General features: G+C 43.1%; 2 protein-coding genes across 6 annotated transcripts in view; one reads left to right on the plus strand and one right to left on the minus strand.

The window, feature by feature from the left end:
• nbeal1 (neurobeachin-like 1) overlaps positions 1–17732 on the plus strand; it is a 38456-nt gene extending 20724 nt beyond the window's left edge. For 3 of the 5 annotated variants that reach the window (XM_017302267.1, XM_017302274.1, XM_017302269.1), the window contains 38 exons: positions 53–362; positions 904–989; positions 1112–1201; positions 1292–1469; positions 1558–1691; positions 2674–2833; positions 2911–3013; positions 3085–3244; positions 3650–3808; positions 3883–4042; positions 4133–4221; positions 4579–5184; positions 5404–5579; positions 5660–5948; positions 6230–6538; positions 6633–6782; positions 6863–7020; positions 7202–7326; positions 7414–7540; positions 7628–7776; positions 7846–7979; positions 8077–8178; positions 8854–8949; positions 9027–9151; positions 9239–9379; positions 9459–9589; positions 9661–9770; positions 9843–9960; positions 10960–11057; positions 11136–11252; positions 11330–11419; positions 11516–11625; positions 11938–12110; positions 12199–12293; positions 12375–12491; positions 13172–13333; positions 13421–13569; positions 14571–14907. In XM_017302267.1, the coding sequence (XP_017157756.1) occupies positions 53–362; positions 904–989; positions 1112–1201; positions 1292–1469; positions 1558–1691; positions 2674–2833; positions 2911–3013; positions 3085–3244; positions 3650–3808; positions 3883–4042; positions 4133–4221; positions 4579–5184; positions 5404–5579; positions 5660–5948; positions 6230–6538; positions 6633–6782; positions 6863–7020; positions 7202–7326; positions 7414–7540; positions 7628–7776; positions 7846–7979; positions 8077–8178; positions 8854–8949; positions 9027–9151; positions 9239–9379; positions 9459–9589; positions 9661–9770; positions 9843–9960; positions 10960–11057; positions 11136–11252; positions 11330–11419; positions 11516–11625; positions 11938–12110; positions 12199–12293; positions 12375–12491; positions 13172–13333; positions 13421–13569; positions 14571–14868 (6084 nt within the window). In that variant the 3' untranslated portion in view covers positions 14869–14907. Of the gene's footprint in view, positions 1–52; positions 363–903; positions 990–1111; positions 1202–1291; positions 1470–1557; positions 1692–2673; positions 2834–2910; positions 3014–3084; positions 3245–3649; positions 3809–3882; positions 4043–4132; positions 4222–4578; positions 5185–5403; positions 5580–5659; positions 5949–6229; positions 6539–6632; positions 6783–6862; positions 7021–7201; positions 7327–7413; positions 7541–7627; positions 7777–7845; positions 7980–8076; positions 8179–8853; positions 8950–9026; positions 9152–9238; positions 9380–9458; positions 9590–9660; positions 9771–9842; positions 9961–10959; positions 11058–11135; positions 11253–11329; positions 11420–11515; positions 11626–11937; positions 12111–12198; positions 12294–12374; positions 12492–13171; positions 13334–13420; positions 13570–14570; positions 14908–15458 lie in introns of those variants that run through there. The other 2 variants (XM_008428744.2, XM_008428775.2) reach the window with 1 other exon arrangement.
• Positions 17733–17948: 216 nt separating this feature from the next.
• The window catches only part of LOC103476412 (uncharacterized), a 6016-nt gene continuing 2038 nt past the window's right edge, over positions 17949–21926 (minus strand). The window contains exons 5-8 of the mRNA XM_008428734.2: positions 21651–21920; positions 19124–19261; positions 18143–18254; positions 17949–18033 (exon numbers count right to left, since the gene is read on the minus strand). Of these exons, the coding sequence (XP_008426956.1) occupies positions 17960–18033; positions 18143–18254; positions 19124–19261; positions 21651–21920 (594 nt within the window). The 3' untranslated portion in view covers positions 17949–17959. The remainder of the gene's footprint in view (positions 18034–18142; positions 18255–19123; positions 19262–21650; positions 21921–21926) is intronic.

A 21926-nucleotide genomic window follows, 5' to 3' on the forward strand; every position in this document is an offset into this window, starting at 1 on the left:
AAAGGTTGTGAATATGATTCTGTTTTAAATGTTTATTTTTTTTTGTCTGCAGCCGTTCATCTCCTGCTGCATCGGCTCCGCCGGCCAACGCACCACCACCCCCCCTCCCTCGCAGATCCCCGACCCGCCCTTCTCCCCCGCCGCCACGCCCACCACTCGCTCCTCATTGAGCGGCATCCTATCGCCGCAGGCGTGGGGCGGGCTGCTGGGCGGGAAGACCGAGTCGGTCACAAAGCTGATCTCAGCCGGGACGCAGGACAGCGAGTGGGGCAGCCCCACGTCGCTGCAGGGCCAGCTGGGCAGCGTCATGGTGTTTCATGAACCACTGCAGCCCGCTCACATCAAGGCCCTCTGCAGCGCCGGTAGGCAGGAAGTGATGCATTTAGTTTCAGGCTTTATTCCCTCTCTCATTGCCAAAATATTAGCTGCTTCCTTCCTCCTTGTGTCGGTTCTTCCTTTCTCAGTTTCTTGTGTTGTTCCCTTTATCCTTCTGTCTTCATCTTTTGTTCATTGATTCCTTTCTTCTTTCTTTCCCTCCTTTCCATCCTTCCTCCTCTTCTTTCCTTCCTTACTTTGTATTTTTTCCTTTTTTCCTTCATCGGTTTCTTGTTTTTTTCCGTTGTTTCTTCTGCCTTTGTTCATTCTTTCGTTCATTGATTCCTTCCTTCCCTTCTTCCCTTTCTTTCCTTCATTCCTATGTAAAGCTCACTGCAGGAATATTTCCAATAAATTGATGGTGAATTTTATTATTTAAATGATTAAATAAATTCTAGAAAGCTCTATCTGGACAGTCTTGCAGAGAAAAACTCTACAGATTGCAGAATAGAAAATAAAACTGTGACGACAACACCTGCAAACAAAGATAAGAGAGGATTTTTGTTTTTTTATCTTTGATTCTTCCAGGTCCCAACTGCGTCTCTCCATTTAAAGCCCAGGAATCAGAACTTGGTGACATTTCAGCCAAACTGCTGCTGCATTATTCACCCAAGGTGATCAGACCTCTTTTCCTCTCAGATCTTTAAATCCTGGGATTACATGAGTTCATCAAAATGATAATGCAGATTAAACAAAGTGCCACATATGAACTAGTTGTTCCCTTTCCTGTCGACAGGCCTGTAGAAATCCCATCTGTCTCGACCTTTCTCCCAACGCGCTGCACGGACGTCTGACCGGGAACAAAGTGGTCAACTGGGACATAAAGGTCAGAGCGACGCATTTTTATCCTAACAGAATTAATTTTTAAAAGGTTTGCTAAAGTTTCTGGTTATTTTAATTTTTTTGTTTGGGACAGGATATGATCAACTGTGTTGGTGGGCTGCCTGTGCTTTTCCCGGTGCTGGAGCAGCTGACCTCTGTGACCCCTGACCAGCAGAGTGCTGATCCTGCAGCTGCATCAGACTTCATCACGCCAGATGTGAGCACCCCAGCTGACGGGGACTGGGTCATTCTTCCGTCCAACAGAGCCTCAGGTCGGTTCTGACAGTCTGTGCAGTGAAGGCGGCGCGTTGCAACGTGTTGCGACGTGTTGACAGAAACATAATTTCTTCTCCATCACAGAGGCGCGTCTAGAGAAGAACCTGGTGGCCACTTTCCTCTTGGTGCTGAAGCACTTCCTGCAGAGACACCCGATCAACCAGGAGAACCTGCTTCACACGCACGGCGTGGGAACGCTGGGAGTCCTGCTGCAAAAGGTCCCTGCATAGGAACCGATTCACACAAATACGCTCTTTTATACAGTTTGATGTTATTTCAGTTTATTTTATTACCAATTTGCAGCAAATACAGAATTTAATTCAGTTCAAATTACCTCTAAAATCCCTAAAGTCAGATTCAGTTACATACAGTGAAGTTCAGTCCACGTATTTCACATCTGATTAAAATTTAGCAGTCGTTCATGTGAATAAGAGCCACTTTCTGTGAGGTAGAAAAGCAGATTACACAGAGTCGATGTCTAAAATGTCAGTGGTACCAGCTTGGAAGGAAACATTAGTATTGATCCAGAAGAACTGGGTCAGGTGTACTTTCTATTAAACAAAGAGTAAATCAAGTTATTGGCAACATTTTGGACTGAGATGCATCCAAACACAGAAGAACCACCTGATTGGCTAATATAATTTGAACTGTATTTAAGTAACAGCCATTAAAGTCTTAACTTAATTCACAAAAGAAACTTTTTGTGCTTTTCTTCCAGTTCAGACTCTGTTAGTTTAAGTTTGAGTACTTTGAATTAAGTGATAAAATCCTTTTTTGTGCCCTGAATTTACAGGAATTCACACTTTTTGTCCTCACCTCCTGATCCTTTTCTGTCCTTTGTCTGGTATAATTCCTGCTGTGTTTGTTTGTTCAGCGATATAGACATGTCTCTATAAGTATGGTTGCTATGGGAAAATAAAAGCCTCCACAGAGACGCAGATAAAAATGAAAGTGTCTCAGATGTGGTGAACGTTGTTCTCGGTAGAGTTGGCCACACCCAGTGACTGGTAACGATCCAAATAAAACATTGACGTGTTTTCCTTCTCCTGCTTGTTCTTTATCTTGTTTCTTGGGTTTCACATTGCCTTATAAAGCCCTAGTTTGGTACCTCTGCTTGTGTCTTAAATGGCTCGTTTTGTGCCAATCAGGAAGTGTGTAGATTTAAGCTAATGGCCTGGATATTGTTTTGTTTGATTGCAGCTTCCAGCGGGTCACGTGGACGTCAGCGTGCTGGTCGCTGTGCAGCTGCTGATTGAGCAGGTGACCTATGAGAAGAACCAGGCTCTGCTGCAGCAGATCCACTCACATTTGCTGTTCAACTTCAACATCTGGAACAAAGGAGATTTCCCTCTGCGTATCGGTGAGGCCTGGATGGTTACCTGCTCAAGGAAGAGGAAGGAGAGTTTCCGATTTAACGTTTTCCCGGTTTTCCCCAAGGTCACATCCAGTACATGTCCACTGTCATCAAGGACGACAGGAAGCAGTTCAGGAAGAAATATGGAGTCCAGTTTCTGCTGGACACCATGCGGCTGTATTACGGGTACGTTGCAGAAGTTTACACGTTTCCGTTTCAGTCTGGAAAAGCTGATTGCCATCTGCGCCGCGCTTCAGGAAGAACGCCAACAAGGAGAACGACCTGAGTGGCGACGACGTTCGGACCATCAGAGCGTCTCTCTGTGGCCTCGTCAAGTATTACATCAGCAAGGGCATGTCGCAGGAAGAGATGCACAGCATTCTGGGATACATTGCTGCTATTGGAGATGAAGACCAGGTGAGTTTATTCAGATAGTCTTAAACTGAAACTCTGTTCATTCATATACTATACCTAAAATCATTACTAGGCCTGTCACGATTACAAAATTTGCTCAATGATAAATTATTGCAATAAAAAAACATTTTGTAGTAATATAATGAAATAATAATAATGCAAGATCATTCTCCCAAAGACCAAATAACTTTCTAAACAATAAATAACCCAAGAATTGGAAATCTGAAACATTCAAAACAACTAAAAACCATAAATTTAATGGATTATAACGTCTCTGTAAACAAATTTCCCTTCAAAAAATATTCATTATTAGGCTCGGACAGATTAAAAAACAAGAAAAACCACCATTTATTGATAGATTTATTGCGACAGCTTTGGTCATTCCTGGTTTGGTTGTGTTGTTTGCAGCTGTGCAGCCTTCTAGAGATGCTGCTCGGCCTCCTGCAGAGCAGCCCGGCCAAAGACCAGCTCTTCCTGCTCCTGTTTGAGCCGGCAGCAGCAGATTCCTGCTACACGCTTCTGCTCAACAACAAGCACTCAGACCGGCTGAGGGAGCTCGTCTTCAAGGTGAGTAGACTCCATCCTGGAAGGAGGGAGCTACTTTTAAGAGATGCTATGAGGTTGTCGTGTTGTCTGCGCAGCTGTTTGAGCGGATGCTGCGCTGCGACCGGGTTTATGAGAGGAACAAGCAGCGACTGCGCCTGAGGGAGGCCGGCTACACGGGGCTGTCGCTGATCTTCTCTGAGCTTCACATCACTCCCACCCTGATCCGCTGCCTCCTCAACCAGATCCTCCATACAGGTCAGAGTCCACTTTTACTTCAGTTTATGTGAAGATGGTCAATCAACACGTTTTTTCAAATTAAATTAACTCAAATGTTTAACTCTGCAGATCAAGTTGTGAACTACAAGGACCTGATGGCTCTGGTACAGCTCACACACCGGGCCGGACCAAGCGTGCGCCTGATTGTCTGCAAGAGGGTAAGAAATGCAGCTAATGCAGTTTGTTGATGTCATTGTGATGAATATGCACTGCTTTAAAATCAGATTTTTGAGATTTATATCATGTTGTGATTTTATTTTCACATCAAAAACATTCTTGAAGTGTTACCTTAATTATTTTATACATGTTTGAGAAATCCTTTCATCTTTATCGCAACCATTCAACTGTGCAAAACACCTGTGTGGACCTAGCCCCGCCTTTGAGACACATCTCCACTCCCACTCAGCTCCTCCAGACTAGCCAGCATTAATTAGCAGACACCTGGTGGAACTGCTGAGCTCATCAGTTTAAGAGTGGTTACGCTTAAAGTTTAACCCCTTACCTCCTGCCTTCAGGTGTACCAGCTGCTTCAGTCCCAACAGGACGCCGCCCATCAGATCTCCAAGCAGCAGTGTTGGCAGGACACTCTCATGCGACTGTACTTACGAGGCGAGGGGTCCCTCACCTTGCGCAGCTCGGATACAGCCAGCACTTGCAGTTTGGACTTAAATCGTAATGGCAGCAGCAGCAATAACCGCCTGGAGCTGCCGCTGGAAAGGAGGCCGCGAACGAGCAGCAGCGGCCGCCTGGACCGCCTGGAGGACGACCGGCTCAGCATAGGAGACGTCCGCTCTGTGGACAGTCTGGAGAACGGAGACGTCATCTCGCTGCTGGACACGCCATCTTCCTCTGCCTCTACCGAGCCACAGCTGCCGGTCAAGCCGTGGGTGCTGGGTAAATCGGGGGTCTTGACGTTGGATCTGTCGCACATTCAGGCCTTTGAGGGCGCAGAGAGCGGCAACCAAACGCCTGGGAGCATGCCCAGTACGCCGTCGCCCCTGGAAACGACAAAACCTCTCCCTGGGAGCTCTGGGGATAAAGATCCAACATCTTCCTTTACTGAAGACGGATTCCTCTTTAGTGACAATATCTCACTGGGGGAATCCTTCAACAATGTTGAGGTGAATTCAGACATTCATTTTTTAAGCTTTACAGCTTTATTTTTTATATTTAATTTGATATCAATCCATCCAAGTCAATCCTAGTGGTTAGTCCAGTAGAAAACCTGCAGGAATTTTTTTTTTTACAGCTTTTAATGTTTCTCCCTGCTGTAAATTCACCATAAAGGAGCTTCATTTAATGATGTAGTGAGGAAATGTCTGTCTCTTGTCGCCCTCTAGAGGGCGGAGGAGGAGCTGTGCAGCATGCTGCTGGAGATCGTCCTGTGTGTGATGTGGCGAGGAGTCGAGGGCTCGGACGACTCGGCGTGGCTGGAGCGGGGCCAGGTCTTCTCGGCTCTCACCAAACTGGGGACGGCCAACGAGCTGCTGCTTCCTGTCGACCAGATCAAGCTCAGGTCAGCGTCCGGTCCAGGGAATCACACCGAGTATTTATTTGTAGGATAACCTCATTAACTGTTGCTTCGTTGTTTTCTAGTCTGTTGGAGCGCATGTTGGAGTGGGCGGTGACTGACAACCGGGAAGCCTCGGCTGCTTCGCTACCGCAGCACACTGAGAACGCGGTTCGCCTGCTTCACATCGTGCAGGACTTCCTCCAGGCGGAGGGGTTGGTCAACCCGGCATTGTGGACCGATAAGGTCCTAGAAGAAGCTGTGACACTAATGGACTGCCTCATGGTGTGGTACTCTGCTGGGACCCAGTGGTTCCAGCTCTCACAAGTTGGACTGAGACTCCTACTGGGCTTCATGGCTCAGGAAGACACAGAGGTTAATTTTTCTTCATATTTAGAAACTTAAATTCAATGTAGCTATGGATGGTTGAGAGAATGGGTAGAAAATACAATCATAAATGTTTATACCTTTTGTCAGGAAGTAAATCAGCTTTAATTCAACTTTTAATGCAACTTCTCTTTAAAAGTGTCATTATTTACACGTCAGCCTTTCAAATCAATTTTCTTCAAATCTTTTGCTTATGTCAACATGTGACATGTTTATTTTAAACTTCAAATGAATTAAGTAAAATGAATAATGGCCTCAATCTTTCTCAGGTATGCGCGTTGGCCTCGGCCAAACTGAACGGCATCCTGCAAACTAAAGAAGTGTCGAGTCAGGACGAGGCCTGCTACCTGCTGGGGAAGCTGGAGGCAATCCTGCAGCGAACCGTCCAGGAGCAAACCGAGGAGACCTACTCCTTCCTGGTTCCTGTTCTGCGGACGCTGCTCTCCAAAGTCCACCGCCTCCTCTACATGGAGCTGCACCTGCCTCAGCTGCCCGACACCAACGGCAGCCCGTCTTTCTTCGAGGACTTCAAGCTGTACTGCAACTCACCCGAGTGGCGTGTCTACCTCGACAAATACGTACGAAGCTCAGATTCTCTGCTGCTAACAAATTAATTTCTCATGATTCGTGATGCAAAAATAAAAACCATCTTTTGTTTTTTTTTGACTACAGATCATTCCGTACATGAAGCAGTATGAAATCGAGATGTTCAGTCAGGGTCATGAGACCATGGCTCTGTACTGGAAGGAGTGCTATGAGGCCTTCATGGTCAGCTTGCACAAGAGGGAAAGGGAGAGAGGAGAGAGCAAGATCCGCTTCCAGGTGAGCCGACCGTTCCGACGACACGATGAAAACAAAGCGAGAAACTCCAAGAAACTCGCCGATGTCCTGTCTGCCCTTAGGAACAGTTTGTGGAGCCGTTCTCACGCCGCAGTCGGCAAGAAAACCTGCGATACAACAACATGCTGAAGCAGCAACACAGCCAAAACAACGCCACCCTCAGGCAGTGGAAGGCAGCACGGCGGGGCTTGGTGTGTGAAAGGGGTCCATGGGCTGACAGGTACACTAACCCTGATGTTCTCTGCACTTTTCCTCCTTTCATTTTCTAAAAATCAAAAAGCTGAAAGTCTTCTGCTTGAATGAACTGGAATCTGGAGAAGCTTTTTTAAATCCACACATCGTCACGTTTATGCGTTTGTGAAGCTTCTAGCGATTCCTCATTTCTGAACCGTTTCCAACAGACTACAAGACGAGACGCACTGGAGAGTGTCCAGCGCTGAGAACTTCTCCAGAATGAGGCTGAAGCTGGTTCGCAATTACAACTTTGACCCTCACCGAGAGGCCAGCGCTCTGAGAGACAACCTGGGTAAGACAAGCGTGTCCTCGTTATTGTGACATTTCCTGAGTCAGTCCACTCAGGTTTTATCCCATCTTTTCTCTCCGACCCACTCAGGCGTCCATCAGCAGCGTGTGAATCCAGAGTCTCTGCTTCTGGAAGCTGTGAAGCAAGTTAAAGTCAGCGACTTGGAGGACGACATCCTGGATCTGCCGGAGGATGACCCTGCTGCCGCTAGCAACCAGTCAGATAAATATCCAAACACTTTTATGAATAGTAGAAATTGAGATTCAATGTTGATGTGTCTGTTTTGTTCTGCTGCATCCTGTAGGGCCGAAGCAGAGGAGGCGGGTCAGAAGGAGAAAATGGTGTTGTGGGAGGACTGTGAGCTGGTGACGGTGGTGGACGTCGTCCCAGGCCGCCTGGAGCTCACCACTCAGCACATCTACTTCTATGACAGCAGCCAGGAGAAGGAGGAGGGTGAGGAGAAGACTTAACCTGTGGAAACACTAAGTTAACTTCTTGATTTAATCGTCTGTTTCTTCACAGGAGTGGGTCACGACTTTAAATGGCCGCTTTCACAGATCCGGGAGGTCCACCTCCGACGATACAACCTGCGTCGCTCGGCTCTTGAAATCTTCCTCATTGACCAAACCAATTATTTCCTGAACTTTAAAAAAGAGGTGATTCAATTCACTTGCAGTGTATAAGTCCTTCTTTATCTTTTTAAACTAGAAAAATAATTGAAGTTGTTAAATGTTTTTGGGGGGGTTTTTACAGGTGAGGAACAAAGTGTACAGCCGCATGCTGCTGCTGCGATCGCTCAGCCTTTATGGGACCCGATCACCTCAGGAGCTCCTGAAGGCTTCTGGACTCACACAGGTGAAAACACACCTGATTTCACTTCAGTGCTGCAATATAAACATGTATTATAGGATTAGACCAAATTAGATACATTCAATTCAGTTTCACGTGCAAAATAACTTGATAACATCAGGTTGTGTGTGGATCCTTAAAAAGCCTTAAAATGTCTTAAAATAAATTTAATACGTTAATAAGTATTACATTTTATCTTGACAGATCAAATCTCGTATATTTTATGTATTTTTTTCCTCACTAGAATTTTCTGTCAGGCAAAAATTTGAGTCACACTCGGACATTTTCATTTTGTTCTGTGACTCAAGTCGGTTAATGCCACCACAAACTGGCTGCTAACATACCCTGCTAGCTATCTAGATAGCTTTTTTGCGTCTATCCAAATTTATTTGACAGTTGGCTGGACAAATCTTTAACATTTCTGTCATGATACAGGTCTTAAATTTAATTCAAAAGGGTCTTTAAAAAATCTTAAATTTGAGTTCATGAAACCTGCAAAAGCTTTGTACAATATCGGTTGGAAATGCCTGATCTACCTTAATGTTTATAGATTCAATAAAAATCTGTTTACGATATATTTGTGCAGCTTTACCAATAAGGCCTAATTCTCTTAGAATCACATGAAACACTTTGCATGATTAATTTTCTGTTTCTACGTGCACATTTTTCATCTTGTTTCAGAAATGGGTGAACCGAGAGATTTCCAACTTCGACTACTTAATGCAGCTGAACACTATTGCAGGCAGAACGTACAACGACCTCTCGCAGTACCCAGTGGTACGTTCAGAACTTGGTTTTTTATGGTGAAACCGTTGATACACGAGTTTCTGAAGGGATGTTGTGTGTTTGTTCAGTTTCCCTGGATCTTAACCGACTACAGCTCAGAGGAGCTGGACCTCTCTGACCCGCGGGTGTTCAGGGATCTATCGAAGCCGGTGGCAGTGCAGAACGAACGCAATGCTAAAGCAGTCAGAGAGAAGTACTCATCATTTTCCTCCTGGTGTATCCTCCTTATAACCTTTGAACACAGCTCCATGAAGGGCAACCTCTCCTTGTGTACCTTTAGGTATGAAAGTTTTGAGGACCCAACAGGCACTATAGATCGTTTCCATTATGGTACCCACTACTCTAATGCTGCCGGAGTGATGCACTACATGATCCGAGTGGAGCCCTTCACCTCGCTGCACATCCAGCTGCAGAGTGGACGGTGAGGATGGTTGATTTCTTCGTCTTCCTCTCTTTATTTCTTGCTAACGGTTTAGCTCATACATGTTGACTCGTCTCAGGTTTGACTGCGCCGACCGCCAGTTCCACTCCATCCCAGCCACGTGGCAAACCCTTATGGACAACCCCAACGATGTCAAGGAGCTCATCCCAGAGTTCTTCTACTTCCCTGAATTTCTGGAGAACCAAAATGGTGAGTTGGTGAGTTTTTTAACACCTCCCCTTTATATTCTTCATTAACCCTCCGTATTTTTATCTGATCAGATTTTGATCTAGGCCGCCTGCAGATCTCTAAGGAGAGGGTACACAACATTGTTCTCCCTAAATGGGCCAAATCCCCTGAGGACTTCATCTACAAGCATCGCAAAGCTCTGGTGAGGCCCAGTTGGACTCCTGCTGGTGTGGGGTAACTGCAAACAGCAGCTCATGTGTGTTTACGTTATCAGGAGTCAGAGTACGTCTCAGCCCATCTCCACGAGTGGATCGATTTGATCTTTGGTTACAAACAGAGGGGCCCAGCAGCTGTGGAGGCCCTCAACGTCTTTTACTACTGCACCTACGAAGGTAACGCACTGCAGCTCCTAACGTCACCTGTCAGTCATTCTAGGGGGTTTGTCAGCAACTGACCAATCGCTGGTCGCTATTTGTTCCTAAGCACACGCCCCTTATTTCTTGGAACTGAACCTCCAACAACATTGCCGGGTTTGTCATTGCTAACGAAATCATGGTCAAAAAACTATCAGTGAGGAACAGAGTGTTTAGAGGGTGGAATGCAATTTATTACATTACCAAAACCAAACGGAGACTGGAATAATGCCAGAAACGGATAATGGCCTATGGCCGACCTCATGTCCATGAATGACATGAGGTCATTTATGGACCTCATGTCCATGAATGGACGTTACCTTCATGCAAGGTAACATGCATGAAGGTAACTAGTAGTAAACATCCCGTTTTTTTGTCATAATGACACATCGATAGTTACATCAAAGATTCATAAGTAAAGGTAGTTATGCTTGGTTTTATGTTTGTAAATTCCAACGTTAAATGTGCTGCAGTAACTGCAGTATTTACATTTAAGCACCTTTTTATGATAATGTTTATTTTTAAGAAATTTCCTGAAGGCAGATTTTCGCAAGCCGGTATAATTTAATCTGGCTTACTAGTCATCAGACACAGCTTTCACTCTCACATCCAATGAGACTTTATGACCTTCATCATTCTTCCTCTGACAGCGAAAGGAAGAATGGCTTTAATGTTGACTTGTCAGTGGTTTCCCACAAATAACCTTACAGATTTGATGTAGAATTCCTTGGAGAAATTTCTTTGCCACAGTGTCCACTGGTGAGGCAGAAATAACTCCGAAAATGTCTCGGATAACGCATTGAGTTCCACTATGAACAACACTGTCGGAGGTTTGCTCTGCTTCCTCTTGGGGGCAGAGCCGCGTTAATCCAAGATTCTTACTTTTCCTGGAAAATCTTGCATTTTATTTAGATGTTTGCCAATCCATCCGTCCGTTTGTCATCAGCTGCATTTATGTTAAGCCTGCTGTGTTTGCAGGAGCTGTGGACTTGGACGCAATCACAGATGACAAAGAGCGAAAAGCTGTTGAAGGCATGATCAGCAACTTTGGTCAGACCCCCTGCCAGTTACTTAAGGTAAAGTACAATATCTGATGCACAATATCTCCAAAATATTTAAAGTAAAGGGACCTTGACATAATGCTTTGGCTGTAGGAGCCCCATCCTGTTCGCCTGTCTCTGGAGGAAGTGGAGAAGAGGAAGTCTCAACAGGACTCGAGTCCTCTCAACATGTTCGAACACCTCAGCGACCTCAAGTCCTTCTTTGTTGAGGTATTTCCAATCCCTTTATGTAATCAAAATGATTCCATCGTGTTCTTATGCGTGAACGTCCCGCCCACACACTGCAGGGCATCAGTGACAACGTGCCGCTGGTTAAAGCCGTTGTGCCAAAGAATCAGTCCCATTCGTTCATCACCCAGGGAAGCCCTGACACAATGGTGAGCCCAGACACTTCAAAAAGTCACATAAAATACACCAAATGTGGAAAAGTTCATGAAACCTGAATGTTTTTGTTTTCTTTCTGGTGCCTTCAGGTGACTGTGAGCCAGAACTGCCTGCTGGGGACCCATGGGTGGCTGCCTTACAATAAGAACATCTCCAACTATTTCACCTTCATTAAGGACCCGACAGTGTCCAACACCAAGTGAGAATGCTGCACCGATTACAGTCACAGCTGTGTTTTGGATTTTAACTGCTAACTGAGGGACTCTATTACAGATTACACATTTCTTCCTTTCTTTTTGTCTTGTGCTGCTTTAACTGATTATTTGTTTCTGACCAAAACTTTCGGATCATTTGTTTATTCATATATGAATATGTAAGTGTAACTGAGATCCAAACAAACTTGGATTATATAAGAACTGTTAAAGACCCATGGTTCCCATGAAAATTCATATAGAAATCATGCTAAGTTGCCATGTTTTTTCTTGTTTTTTTCTTTTTAATCTTCCTGTAGAACCCAGCGCTTCCTGTCAGGACCGTTTGCCCCTGGCGTTGACCTCGCAGCAGGCCTGTTTGTCGTCTCCCACGACGGGAAGCTGCTCTTCAGTGGCGGACACTGGGACAACAGCATTAGGGTCACTTCGCTGGTCAAGGGCAAGACAGTGGGACAACACATTCGACACATGGGTAAAAAAAAAGCCTAAAATGATCAGCATTTGTTTATTTTCCTTAAATTTTCACTTTAATGTTTGGTTTTATTGTGTTTACCCTTCAGATGTCGTAACTTGCTTATCAACAGACCACTGTGGCATCCACCTGATCTCTGGCTCCAGAGACACAACCTGCATGGTGTGGCAGGTTCTGCAGCAGGTTGGGTCTTTAACGAGACACAAAAATAAAAAAGCAACATGTGTTTCATGTGATAAAGTGAGTGTGTTGTGTTTGTTAAAGGGTGGAGCTCCTGTGGGTCTGTCATCCAAACCCATCCAGGTTCTGTACGGACACACAGATGAGGTGGTGAGCGTGGCCATCAGCACTGAGCTGGATATGGCCGTTTCTGGGTCCAGAGTAAGTTTTCTGATGCTGCCATCTAGTGGTGTGAACAGATCCCAATTCAATATCTAACCGATTCCAGCATGAGTAAGCTAGGTTTAATTATTTTAAGGCTAAAGATTAAGAAGTACAATAGTTGGCAGTCTGGAAAAAGTCCACATTTTTAACAATGTTCAGTTTTTCAGTAGAACATGAGCAAAACTTCAGGGCTTCCCCCAGTGTATTATAAGCCTGGCGGGCCACCAGGCTTTACTTGTGCCCCCACCAGGCTCAGCTTTGATATTTATTTAAGTCTTTTTTAAAATATTTGTGTTTTTTAAGACTTTATAGTTGTTCAAGTATTAATCTTTCGATAACGCATAATTATCAAGTGATATTTTCACATTTCCTGCCAACTTTAAAAAAAGTTTAACTCAAAAACATGAAGGGCCGCTGGAGGAATGACTACCCCAGCCCCCAACCAGCAGGCTTAGCTAGTTTTCTGGGGGAAACTGTTAAATTTCTGGGGTTTCATGCGAAATAAGGATTTGATCCCCTAACACAGTATTATCATGTTTCTTGTCATGTTTTCCTCCCACATATTTACAGAAACTCTAAATTATTTGGGATTCCCAGCTTCTACAGATATTTTTCATGTCTGTAGAAGCATGATACTTCCATCTTACCTCAGGTTACCTCAGTTCCTCTTCCTGCAGGACGGTACAGTGATCATCCACACCGTGCGTCGAGGTCAGTACATGCGCTGCCTGCGGCCGCCGTGCGACAGCTCCCTGCCACTGTCCATCCTCCACCTGGCCGTATCCTGGGAGGGTCACCTGCTGGTCCACACCTGCCTGGAGGGCAAAGCCACACTCAAAGTAAATCCATGTTTATACATGTATAGAGCTCAGTGTTAGAGCTGCATGAATCTGAGCTACGATGTGTGTTTGCTGCTTGTTCTCCAGGATAAAAACACACTACATCTTTACTCCGTGAACGGGAAGCACCTCTGCAGCGAGCGGCTGAAGGAGCAGGTGACGGACATGTGTGTTTCAGGGGAGTATGTGATCATCGGGAGCGAGCAGGGATACCTGTCCATCCGGGATCTCTACAGGTAAGCAACACAGCTGCTTGATTCTGGTCAGACCTCTGTCTCTGACTACTCTTTCAAGTATTAAAACTCCTCCAACCGCAAACTTTACTTTGTTTGAATTTAAGTGGAAAATTAGGTCATAAACGCAAAGGGAGAATGATGCATGATGATTTATCATGGCATTTCCAGGTTTGTAATAGTTCTGGGTTTGTCATTGTGATTTAAATTTTATTTTGTTGTGACTACTTGTCTAATTTAATTAGTTTTTATTAGTATTAAATAAATATTCTTTGGTTTCAGTTTAGTTTTTATTAGTTATACTAAAGGCTGGACAATAAATCAATAAGTATTTATTGCCATAGATGCATAATCAGTATCAATAGGTATACAGCTAATAGAATATTCAACATCTAGAGTATTTACTGAACTTCAAAGCATTCTGGGAGATGGAGGCAGATGAAAGGCTTTAACTGCTCAATCTCTCACGGTTAGCTTAGCAAGGTTGGTGGCTTCAACTCACTCGCTCTTTGGTTACCTAGCAAGTCACTCATTCTGTGGTTACCTAGTAACTCACTCATTCTGTGGTTACCTAGCAACTCACTCATTCTGTGGTTACCTAGCAACTCACTCATTCTGTTTTTACCTAGCAACAGCCGGTTGAGGAAGTGGCGCAGCATCAGTTTAGCCTCATAACTGCTTAGAAATAAAGAAACAGCAGCATGGAGTCAATAATATATTTTAGATATTTAAAACAAAATCCTAATCAATAATTGTTGATATTGACTGATATGAAATGCTTATATAGCAGTAGTTTTAGTTTTTCATACTTCAGTAAATTTTTAGGTGCCGATTACATCTCTGATTTCATCAAATTTTAATTAGTTCTATTAACTCCCAATATTGTTCGGGTTAGTTTTAGTTTTCCTCATTAATTAACATTTTTATTTACGTAAATTAATGAAAATGTTTTCTTAGTTTCAGTCATTTGGTTGGTTTTAAACTCTGCCGTTTCTCCCTGGCAGCCTGTCTCTCTGCTCGGAGCCCATGGCCATGCGGCTTCCCGTCCGCAGCGTCTCCGTCACCAAGGAGCAGAGCCACGTCCTGGTGGGCCTGGACGACGGCAAGCTGATCATCGTAGGCGTGGGCAAGCCGGCGGAGGTAAAGAACTCTCTGAGGAACTACATCGCTCAGAGCCTGGAGGGCTCGCCGCTCATGGCCTCGCCACTGCTGGCGCCGCTGCGAGCTCGCTCGCCAACGCGGCTGCTCCACCAGCGGGACCAGCTGGTGTTCAGCCCCACATCTAGCCCGCAGAGACTCTAGCATGTTGCAACTCTTTTTTAAATTTTATTTCCCACCGCCGCCGCCCCATGTTATCACTGTAGATAACCACACACACACACACACACACTCCCGCTCACTCCTCCACACACTCGCCTCTCCTCCTCAGGGACGCTTGTCACTCGCTGTTGCGAAATCACTGCAAACACACTGACGTCTGAGCCACACGGATCAAATCAAAACAACTTTTTTCGTTCTTATCTCATTCAGTTTTTCTAGTGTTTGACTCCGGTTGGACATTAACAGATATGCTGTGAAACTCCTGCAAACTAAAGCCATAAAGACGAAGAAACTAATGAGGATAATCTTGTGCCAAAATCGCATAAATGTCAATCATTGCACCTTCTCACTTTCCTTCATTTTTGTTTGACCAGATTGACTCACTGAAGTGAATCAAGCCTTGATTGTTTTTTTTAATTACCTCACAAGTCAATCAAGCTCCTATCATGAATCACATCCCCCCTTTTTTCCCTTTCCCTCCTTCTTTTATTTCTTTTGACTCCACACCTTTCTCCCCCACGTCCTCTTTACTCCCTCCTTCCTCCTTCCTCCTCTTCCTCCACTCTTCCCAGATGCGATCGAGCCAGATCACACGAAAGCTGTGGGGCTCCAGCAAGAGGCTGACTCAGATCTCGACGGAGACGGAGTACAACCCGCAGCAGGAGAGCAACTGATCCCAGACCAGCCACACACTCCCGCCTCCCCTTCACATCCGGTTCTTATTCGTTTTCATAGATCCCCTTAAGTTCCTCCATTTCTCCCCCTCCCAAGTTAAACAGGTGCTTGATTCATAAGAACATGCATCTCCATCTTTATTTTTTTTTGCTTTCCTGCTTTGAATCGACCATCAAGGCGCTGGCGCTGTGGTACACTACTTATTCCCTCTTCATTCCTCATTACGTTAAACAATCAAACTAGTGTGTGTGTGTGTATGTGTGTGTGCATGAGAAGCATTGTTTTAAAATCTAGTTTCAAGTGACCTTTATTTTTGAGTCAGACAGGTGGGTCGGTTTATGTCGGCTGAGATTTGCCGCCACGCAGCCTTATGCAGTAAGACTAAACTCTATGCCTTCTACTACGCTTTTGTATACAGAAACATTTGTTGGCACGCCTGTAAAGATGTATGGAAAAAAATAATCATTTATTGCGGTAGCAAATTCCCACACAGTTGATTCAACCAGATGTTCAACTTTTTCTGGCATTTCAAAAGTCCATTTTTGTCTTTTTGGTAAAGAAGTCATACGTCCCACATCGCACCTGATGTTTTTTTTCATATTTTAGTCTATATTTCACAGAAAACACACCCAAAAGTTGCTCATCCAACTAAAGTTCCAGTAGAGTTTAGCAAAATCCACATTTATAGCATCTAATAGTTGCTCTTTTTCTTTTACCTCTCTCACCATCCTGCATTTCCAGTTGTTAATTTTGGGGAGGATCTGTGAAACTTTGGGTAAAACTAAAGATTTTTCTGTTCTATTTATTTTAAATGGAGTACTTGGGCTGAAGATTGTGTCAGAGTAAGGATGAATAAATCACCAGATCAGCACCGAATAAAATAAATAAATAAATAAAATTTAATGTTGGGTTTTACTCTGAAAATCTGCTACAGCAATAAAAAATTCAAGTTTTTCTACACATCTTAACCAGGAATGCCAGTAAATGTGGTCAGCACTGTAAAAACATACAACTCTATCGAGGCATACTTTGATTAACACTGAGACGAATCGGCGTTGACGTTTTGTTTTGCCACTAAACACTACATTATCTATCTGACGACTTAACAGGAGAAAAAAACCGGCTGAATGTTTTTGAGTTACTTGAATTTGCGTTTATTTATGAGTAGCATTCTTTTATGTCTGATTTATTATTCTCCTGGCATAGTTTTTTTTAATTCCTCTGACTTGTTGCAGAAGAAAGAGAAGAAAGGGCTTTTTGAGATGTCAGTGTTAGCAGCAATACAGCTCCTTGGTCGCGTGCCTGTCGATATCTTCTTCTTCCTGTCTCTGATTCCAGTCTTCCTTCTGCTCTAACCCGGACGGCGTCTCACTAATTTGCTTCCATCGCTGCACAGAGCGTCCTCTGATATTTTCATATCTGTTTCTCATCATGACTGATAATTGGTGAAGTTTTCTGTTCGCAGGGCATCAAGTGTGGTTTGCATGCCTTGTTAAAAGTATGAGTGAGTTATTTACTCTGCAGTATGAAGCAGCTACGGATGACATTGCTATTTTTGCACCGTATTTTTGTTTTCTTTTCCTGTAATTTGTATTTACTACTTTATTTAAAAGTCACAGTTCGGGGGAGTGCAGAGACCAAGCTGCGTCCTCCTGGAGATTTCTGTGAAAGGTGCTTAAATTGTTTTCTGAATACATTTTTTATAATTTTTTTTTTTTTATCATTCTCGCCACTGTTTGAGCTGCTCCACGACTGCAACAAACGGAGTGCCTTCAAGCCAGTCGTGTCAACAATAGAGCTAGAAACGTCATGAAGCCATTTGTCCCTGAAACTTTACGACTTTACGCAGCATTCCACTTGTCCAACCTTAGCAGTCTCGACGGGAACCAGTGATCTCAGACTTAAATAATAATCAGAAATACTTTTTTGTGTCTTAGCTACATCCTCTGTGAGTGTCACCTAAATGGATGTGTGTATATCTGTGATTATTTATGAATACAATATATATATAAATATATATAATGTACAGCATGATTTTTATTTCAGCGTCTTTTAAATGTCCTTTTGCACTTTCTAGGTACTAAAAGTTGTTTTAACTTGGCTCCCTAATCTGTACAAACTGCTTTGTATACACATGTGGGAAATGATCATTAAAGTCTTGTCTAAATTAAGAAGTTTGTTTTCATTTTATGAAAAAAAAATTATTTTTTTTTGCTACATTAAACAATAAAGCTGAAAAATTACAAAAAGAAATAACCTTTTTTTTGTGTTATGCTTGGTTTTATTTAAGGAGATTCAATCATGATGTGGTAAGTAGCTCAATCTGAGGAGTACAGCAGATTTGGAGAAACTCTTTCGCCATCTGACATCACTTCCTGTTTCTTTGATTTTTTTTTTTTTAGGCAGCGACTGGGTAGGTGCAGAGGGACGCCCTCCTCAGTTCACAATCCGCCACGCTCCACCAGCTCTCATCTGAAAACACGAGTAAGAACATAAAAATGATAAAATATGAGTCCGATTTTTATTCTATTTATGATTCATTCAGCTTTTTTCCTGGTGAAGTTCTGAGTGCGTTTCGTACCGATCTTGAACATCTCGACACAGGCGGGTTTGTCGGCGTGAATGTTGGGGTGTCCCGGCATCCAGTCGCTGTAGCTCCATTTTGACCCGTCGACCCATGAGGCCTGCTGGTTCTGAGGCGCCAAGCAAACATTTTACAACCTCATTAACATTAGAAGTTAAAAGTTTGTGTATTTTCTTAGATAAATGTTGTTCATTTGGGGTTTTTAATGGATAATGCCAACCTAGCTATAATGGAAAGCAAAATTTTAAAACAATTGGGTGAAGTAGTTTGATTAACTTGGTAGGTTTTGAATATTTTCAAAATAGCAACTTCAGAAATTTTATGTTATCTTGCATTATCTATTAGAAAACTTACTTATGTAAATATATCAGAGTAGTGCTTCTCTTGAGTACAATTGTTTACTCGCGTAGCATGTTTTAAAATGTTATCCTTAAAGTTTTTCATTTTATTTTGAATGTGTCCAAATCCTATTGCATTAAAACTGATGCGCTTTACCAGTTACATTTTTATAATGAAAGCCTTGCTGATAACGCCTAGTACAGTAGAATAAATAGGTTTTTTAACATTACTTTTGCCTTGGTAGTCCTTGATATCAGGAAAGCAAGTCATTGTGGCAAAACACCCAATAATCTCCAGATTATGATTGTTGCCTGCTGATGTATTAAAGTAAAAAGGTTAAGTTTGGAGCTGGAAGTAAAACTCCAATCATTCATTAATGCTTTTACATTTTGGCCTTTCCCAGTGAGAGGAATGTGTGCAACTCTTCCAAATAAAGGTTCAAGGGTCAATGTTCCACCAAGGTAAGAATAACATGATATATTCTGTTGATAAGATATCTGATGACACTCTCCTTGGCCTCCTTTTGCTGCCACAGCCAGCTTGCATCATCAGTCCTTGAATAAAAGGGTTTTGTAGATAGATTCCTTCAATACAGAGGAAGATGTCTGCCTCATCTTAACGTTTGTGAAAATAACTTGCCTTGACTATGCCTCCCAACCAGGTCAACACAGGGTTGTTCTCGCCTCCTTTGGTTACCAGGGAAACCAGTCGGGAATGGAGGTCTCTGTCTGTTACAGAGGCAAGCTCAGCACTGGGGGCCAAATTTCTGCAAAAGGCCTGTGGAGTGGAGGGAATGGAAATGTTTCAGATTTGAATGGAAACAAAGTTTCAAGCAACATTTAACAACTGGGGTTTTATGATTCCTCTAAGAAGTTATGCAGAACTTAATTATGAAGTTCTGATTACTGCCAAACCAGTACAGTCAAAAAATCTCTTATACGAGTCCTTCTCAAAAAAATTAGCATATTGTGAAAAAGTTAATTATTTTCCATAATGTAATGATAAAAATTAAACTGTCATATATTTTAGATTCATTGCACACCAACTGAAATATTTCAGGCCTTTTATTGTTTTAATACTGATGATTTTGGCATACAGCTCATGAAAACCCAAAATCCCTGTCTCAAAAAATTAGAATATCATGAAAAGGTTCTCTGAACGAGCAATGAACCTCATCATCCGACTCAACAAAGTAACTCTAAACACCTGCAAAAGATTCCTGAGGCTTTTAAAAACTCCCAGCCTGGTTCATAACTCAAAACCGCAATCATGGGTAAGACTGCTGACCTGACTGCTGTCCAGAAGGTCATCACTGACGCCCTCAAGCAAGAGGGTAAGACACAGAAAGACATTTCTGAACGAATAGGCTGTTCCCAGAGTGTTGTATCAAGGCACCTCAGTGGGAAGGAAAAAGTGTGGCAGAAAACGCTGCACAACGAGAAGAGGTGACCGGACCCTGAGGAAGATTGTGGAGAASGGMCGATTCCAGACTTTGGGGACCTGTGGAAGTGGACTGAGTCTGGAGTAGAAACATCCAGAGCCACTGTGCACAGACGTGTGCAGGAAATGGGCTACAGGTGCTGCATTCCCCAGGTCAAGAAACTTTTGAACCAGAAACGGCAGCAGAAGCGCCTGACCTGAGCTACAGAGAAGCAGCACTGGACTGTTGCTCAGTCAGTGGTCCAAAGTACTTTTTTCGGATGAAAACAAATTTTGCATGTCATTCGGAAATCAAGACTGGGGAGCAGGAAATGCCAAAAGGTCAGAATTCCAGTGTCAAGTACCCACAGTCAGTGATGGTCTGGGGAGCCATGTCAGCTGCTGGTGTTGGTCCACTGTGTTTTATCAAGGGCAGGTCAATGCAGCAGCTATCAGGAGGTTTTGGAGCACTTCATGCTTCCATCTGCTGAAAAGCTTTATGGATATGAAGATGTAATTTTTCAGCACGACCTGGCACCTGCTCACAGTGCCAAAACCACTGGTATTACTGACCATGGTGTTACTGTGCTCAATTGGCCTGCCAACTCTCCTGATCTGAACCCCATAGAGAATCTGTGGGATATTGTGAAGAGAAAGTTGAGACACGCAAGACCCAAAACTCTGGATGAGCTTAAGGCTATCGAAGCATCCTGGCCTCCATAACACCTCAGCAGAGCCACAGGCTGATTACCTCCATGCCACGACGCATTGAAGGCTGCAAAAGGATTCCTGACCAAGTATTGAGTGCATAACTGAACATAATTATTTGAAGGTTGACTTTTTTTGTATTAAAACACATTTCTTTTATTGGTTGGATGAAATATGCTAATTTTTTGAGACAGGGATTTTGGGTTTTCATGAGCTGTATGCCAAAATCATCAGTATTAAAACAATAAAAGACCTGAAATATTTCAGTTGGTGTGCAATGAATCTAAAATATATGACACTTTAATTTTTATCATTACATTATGGAAAATAATGAACTTTATCACAATATGCTAATTTTTGAGAAGGACATGTATAGTGCCTGGCTCACAACATGTAGTAGCTAAATTATTTAAAATTGTGTCTTAATCCTTGTCTAAAGAGATTGAAGAACAAATGAGAAACAGAGATGTCTGAAAAGGTTACAAAGCCATTTCGAAGGCTGGAACCACAGAGACATTGTCCAAAGATGACAAAAAATTGGAACAGTGAGTTTGGTAGGAGTCGCCGGTGTACCAAAATTAATTCAATTAACAATTCTTCCAGAGAGGTCACAAAGGAACCCAAAACAACATGGACAAAAATGGCATCCCATGGAGAATTCAATGGCCCAAATTTTTGTGGACCAAGAAGAATGCCAAAAAAGTCATTATGATGATTCCATAATGAAGGATTTCTGATGAAGTTTCTGTGGAATTGTCTTAGATTGGCCATTTAAAGCTCTCCAAAGTGATGCAAGACATCACCAGTTATGGATGCCATGGTTTAAGACATAATTAGTTTGTCAAATTTTACCACGTTGGTTTGTATGGTTTTTTTAACCTTAATAAATTAAATAGTCATTTGATTCTACTTTCAGGTCATCTCTCATTTTTAAATGTGTTTAATTGTACTTAAATGTTTCAGATCAAACAAACCAAAAGAGACAGAAGAAATCTGTAAGGTAGCAAATACTGTTTCACAGTCCTGTAAGCAGACTTACCTGGGCATCTTTGTAGGACAGTGTGTTGGGGTTGAACTCGTAGCATTTTCCATTGATAATCTCCCCGTTACAAGCCGTTTTATAGGTCTGGACTCTAGTTGCCTGTTTGAAAGCAACTGGACGTTGCATATTTTGCTGAGCTTCCTTTCTGAGCTCAATTAGATTGGACATTTCTGGTTCGGTTCCCTGTCTAAAGTCATTTGGGATGGACATCTTTGGCTCGGTTCCCTGTCTGAAGGCAACTGGGATGGACATCTTTGGCTCGGTTCCCTGTCT

This window comes from Poecilia reticulata, linkage group LG2 (assembly GCF_000633615.1).
Source record: "Poecilia reticulata strain Guanapo linkage group LG2, Guppy_female_1.0+MT, whole genome shotgun sequence".
Lineage (NCBI taxonomy): Eukaryota > Metazoa > Chordata > Actinopteri > Cyprinodontiformes > Poeciliidae > Poecilia > Poecilia reticulata.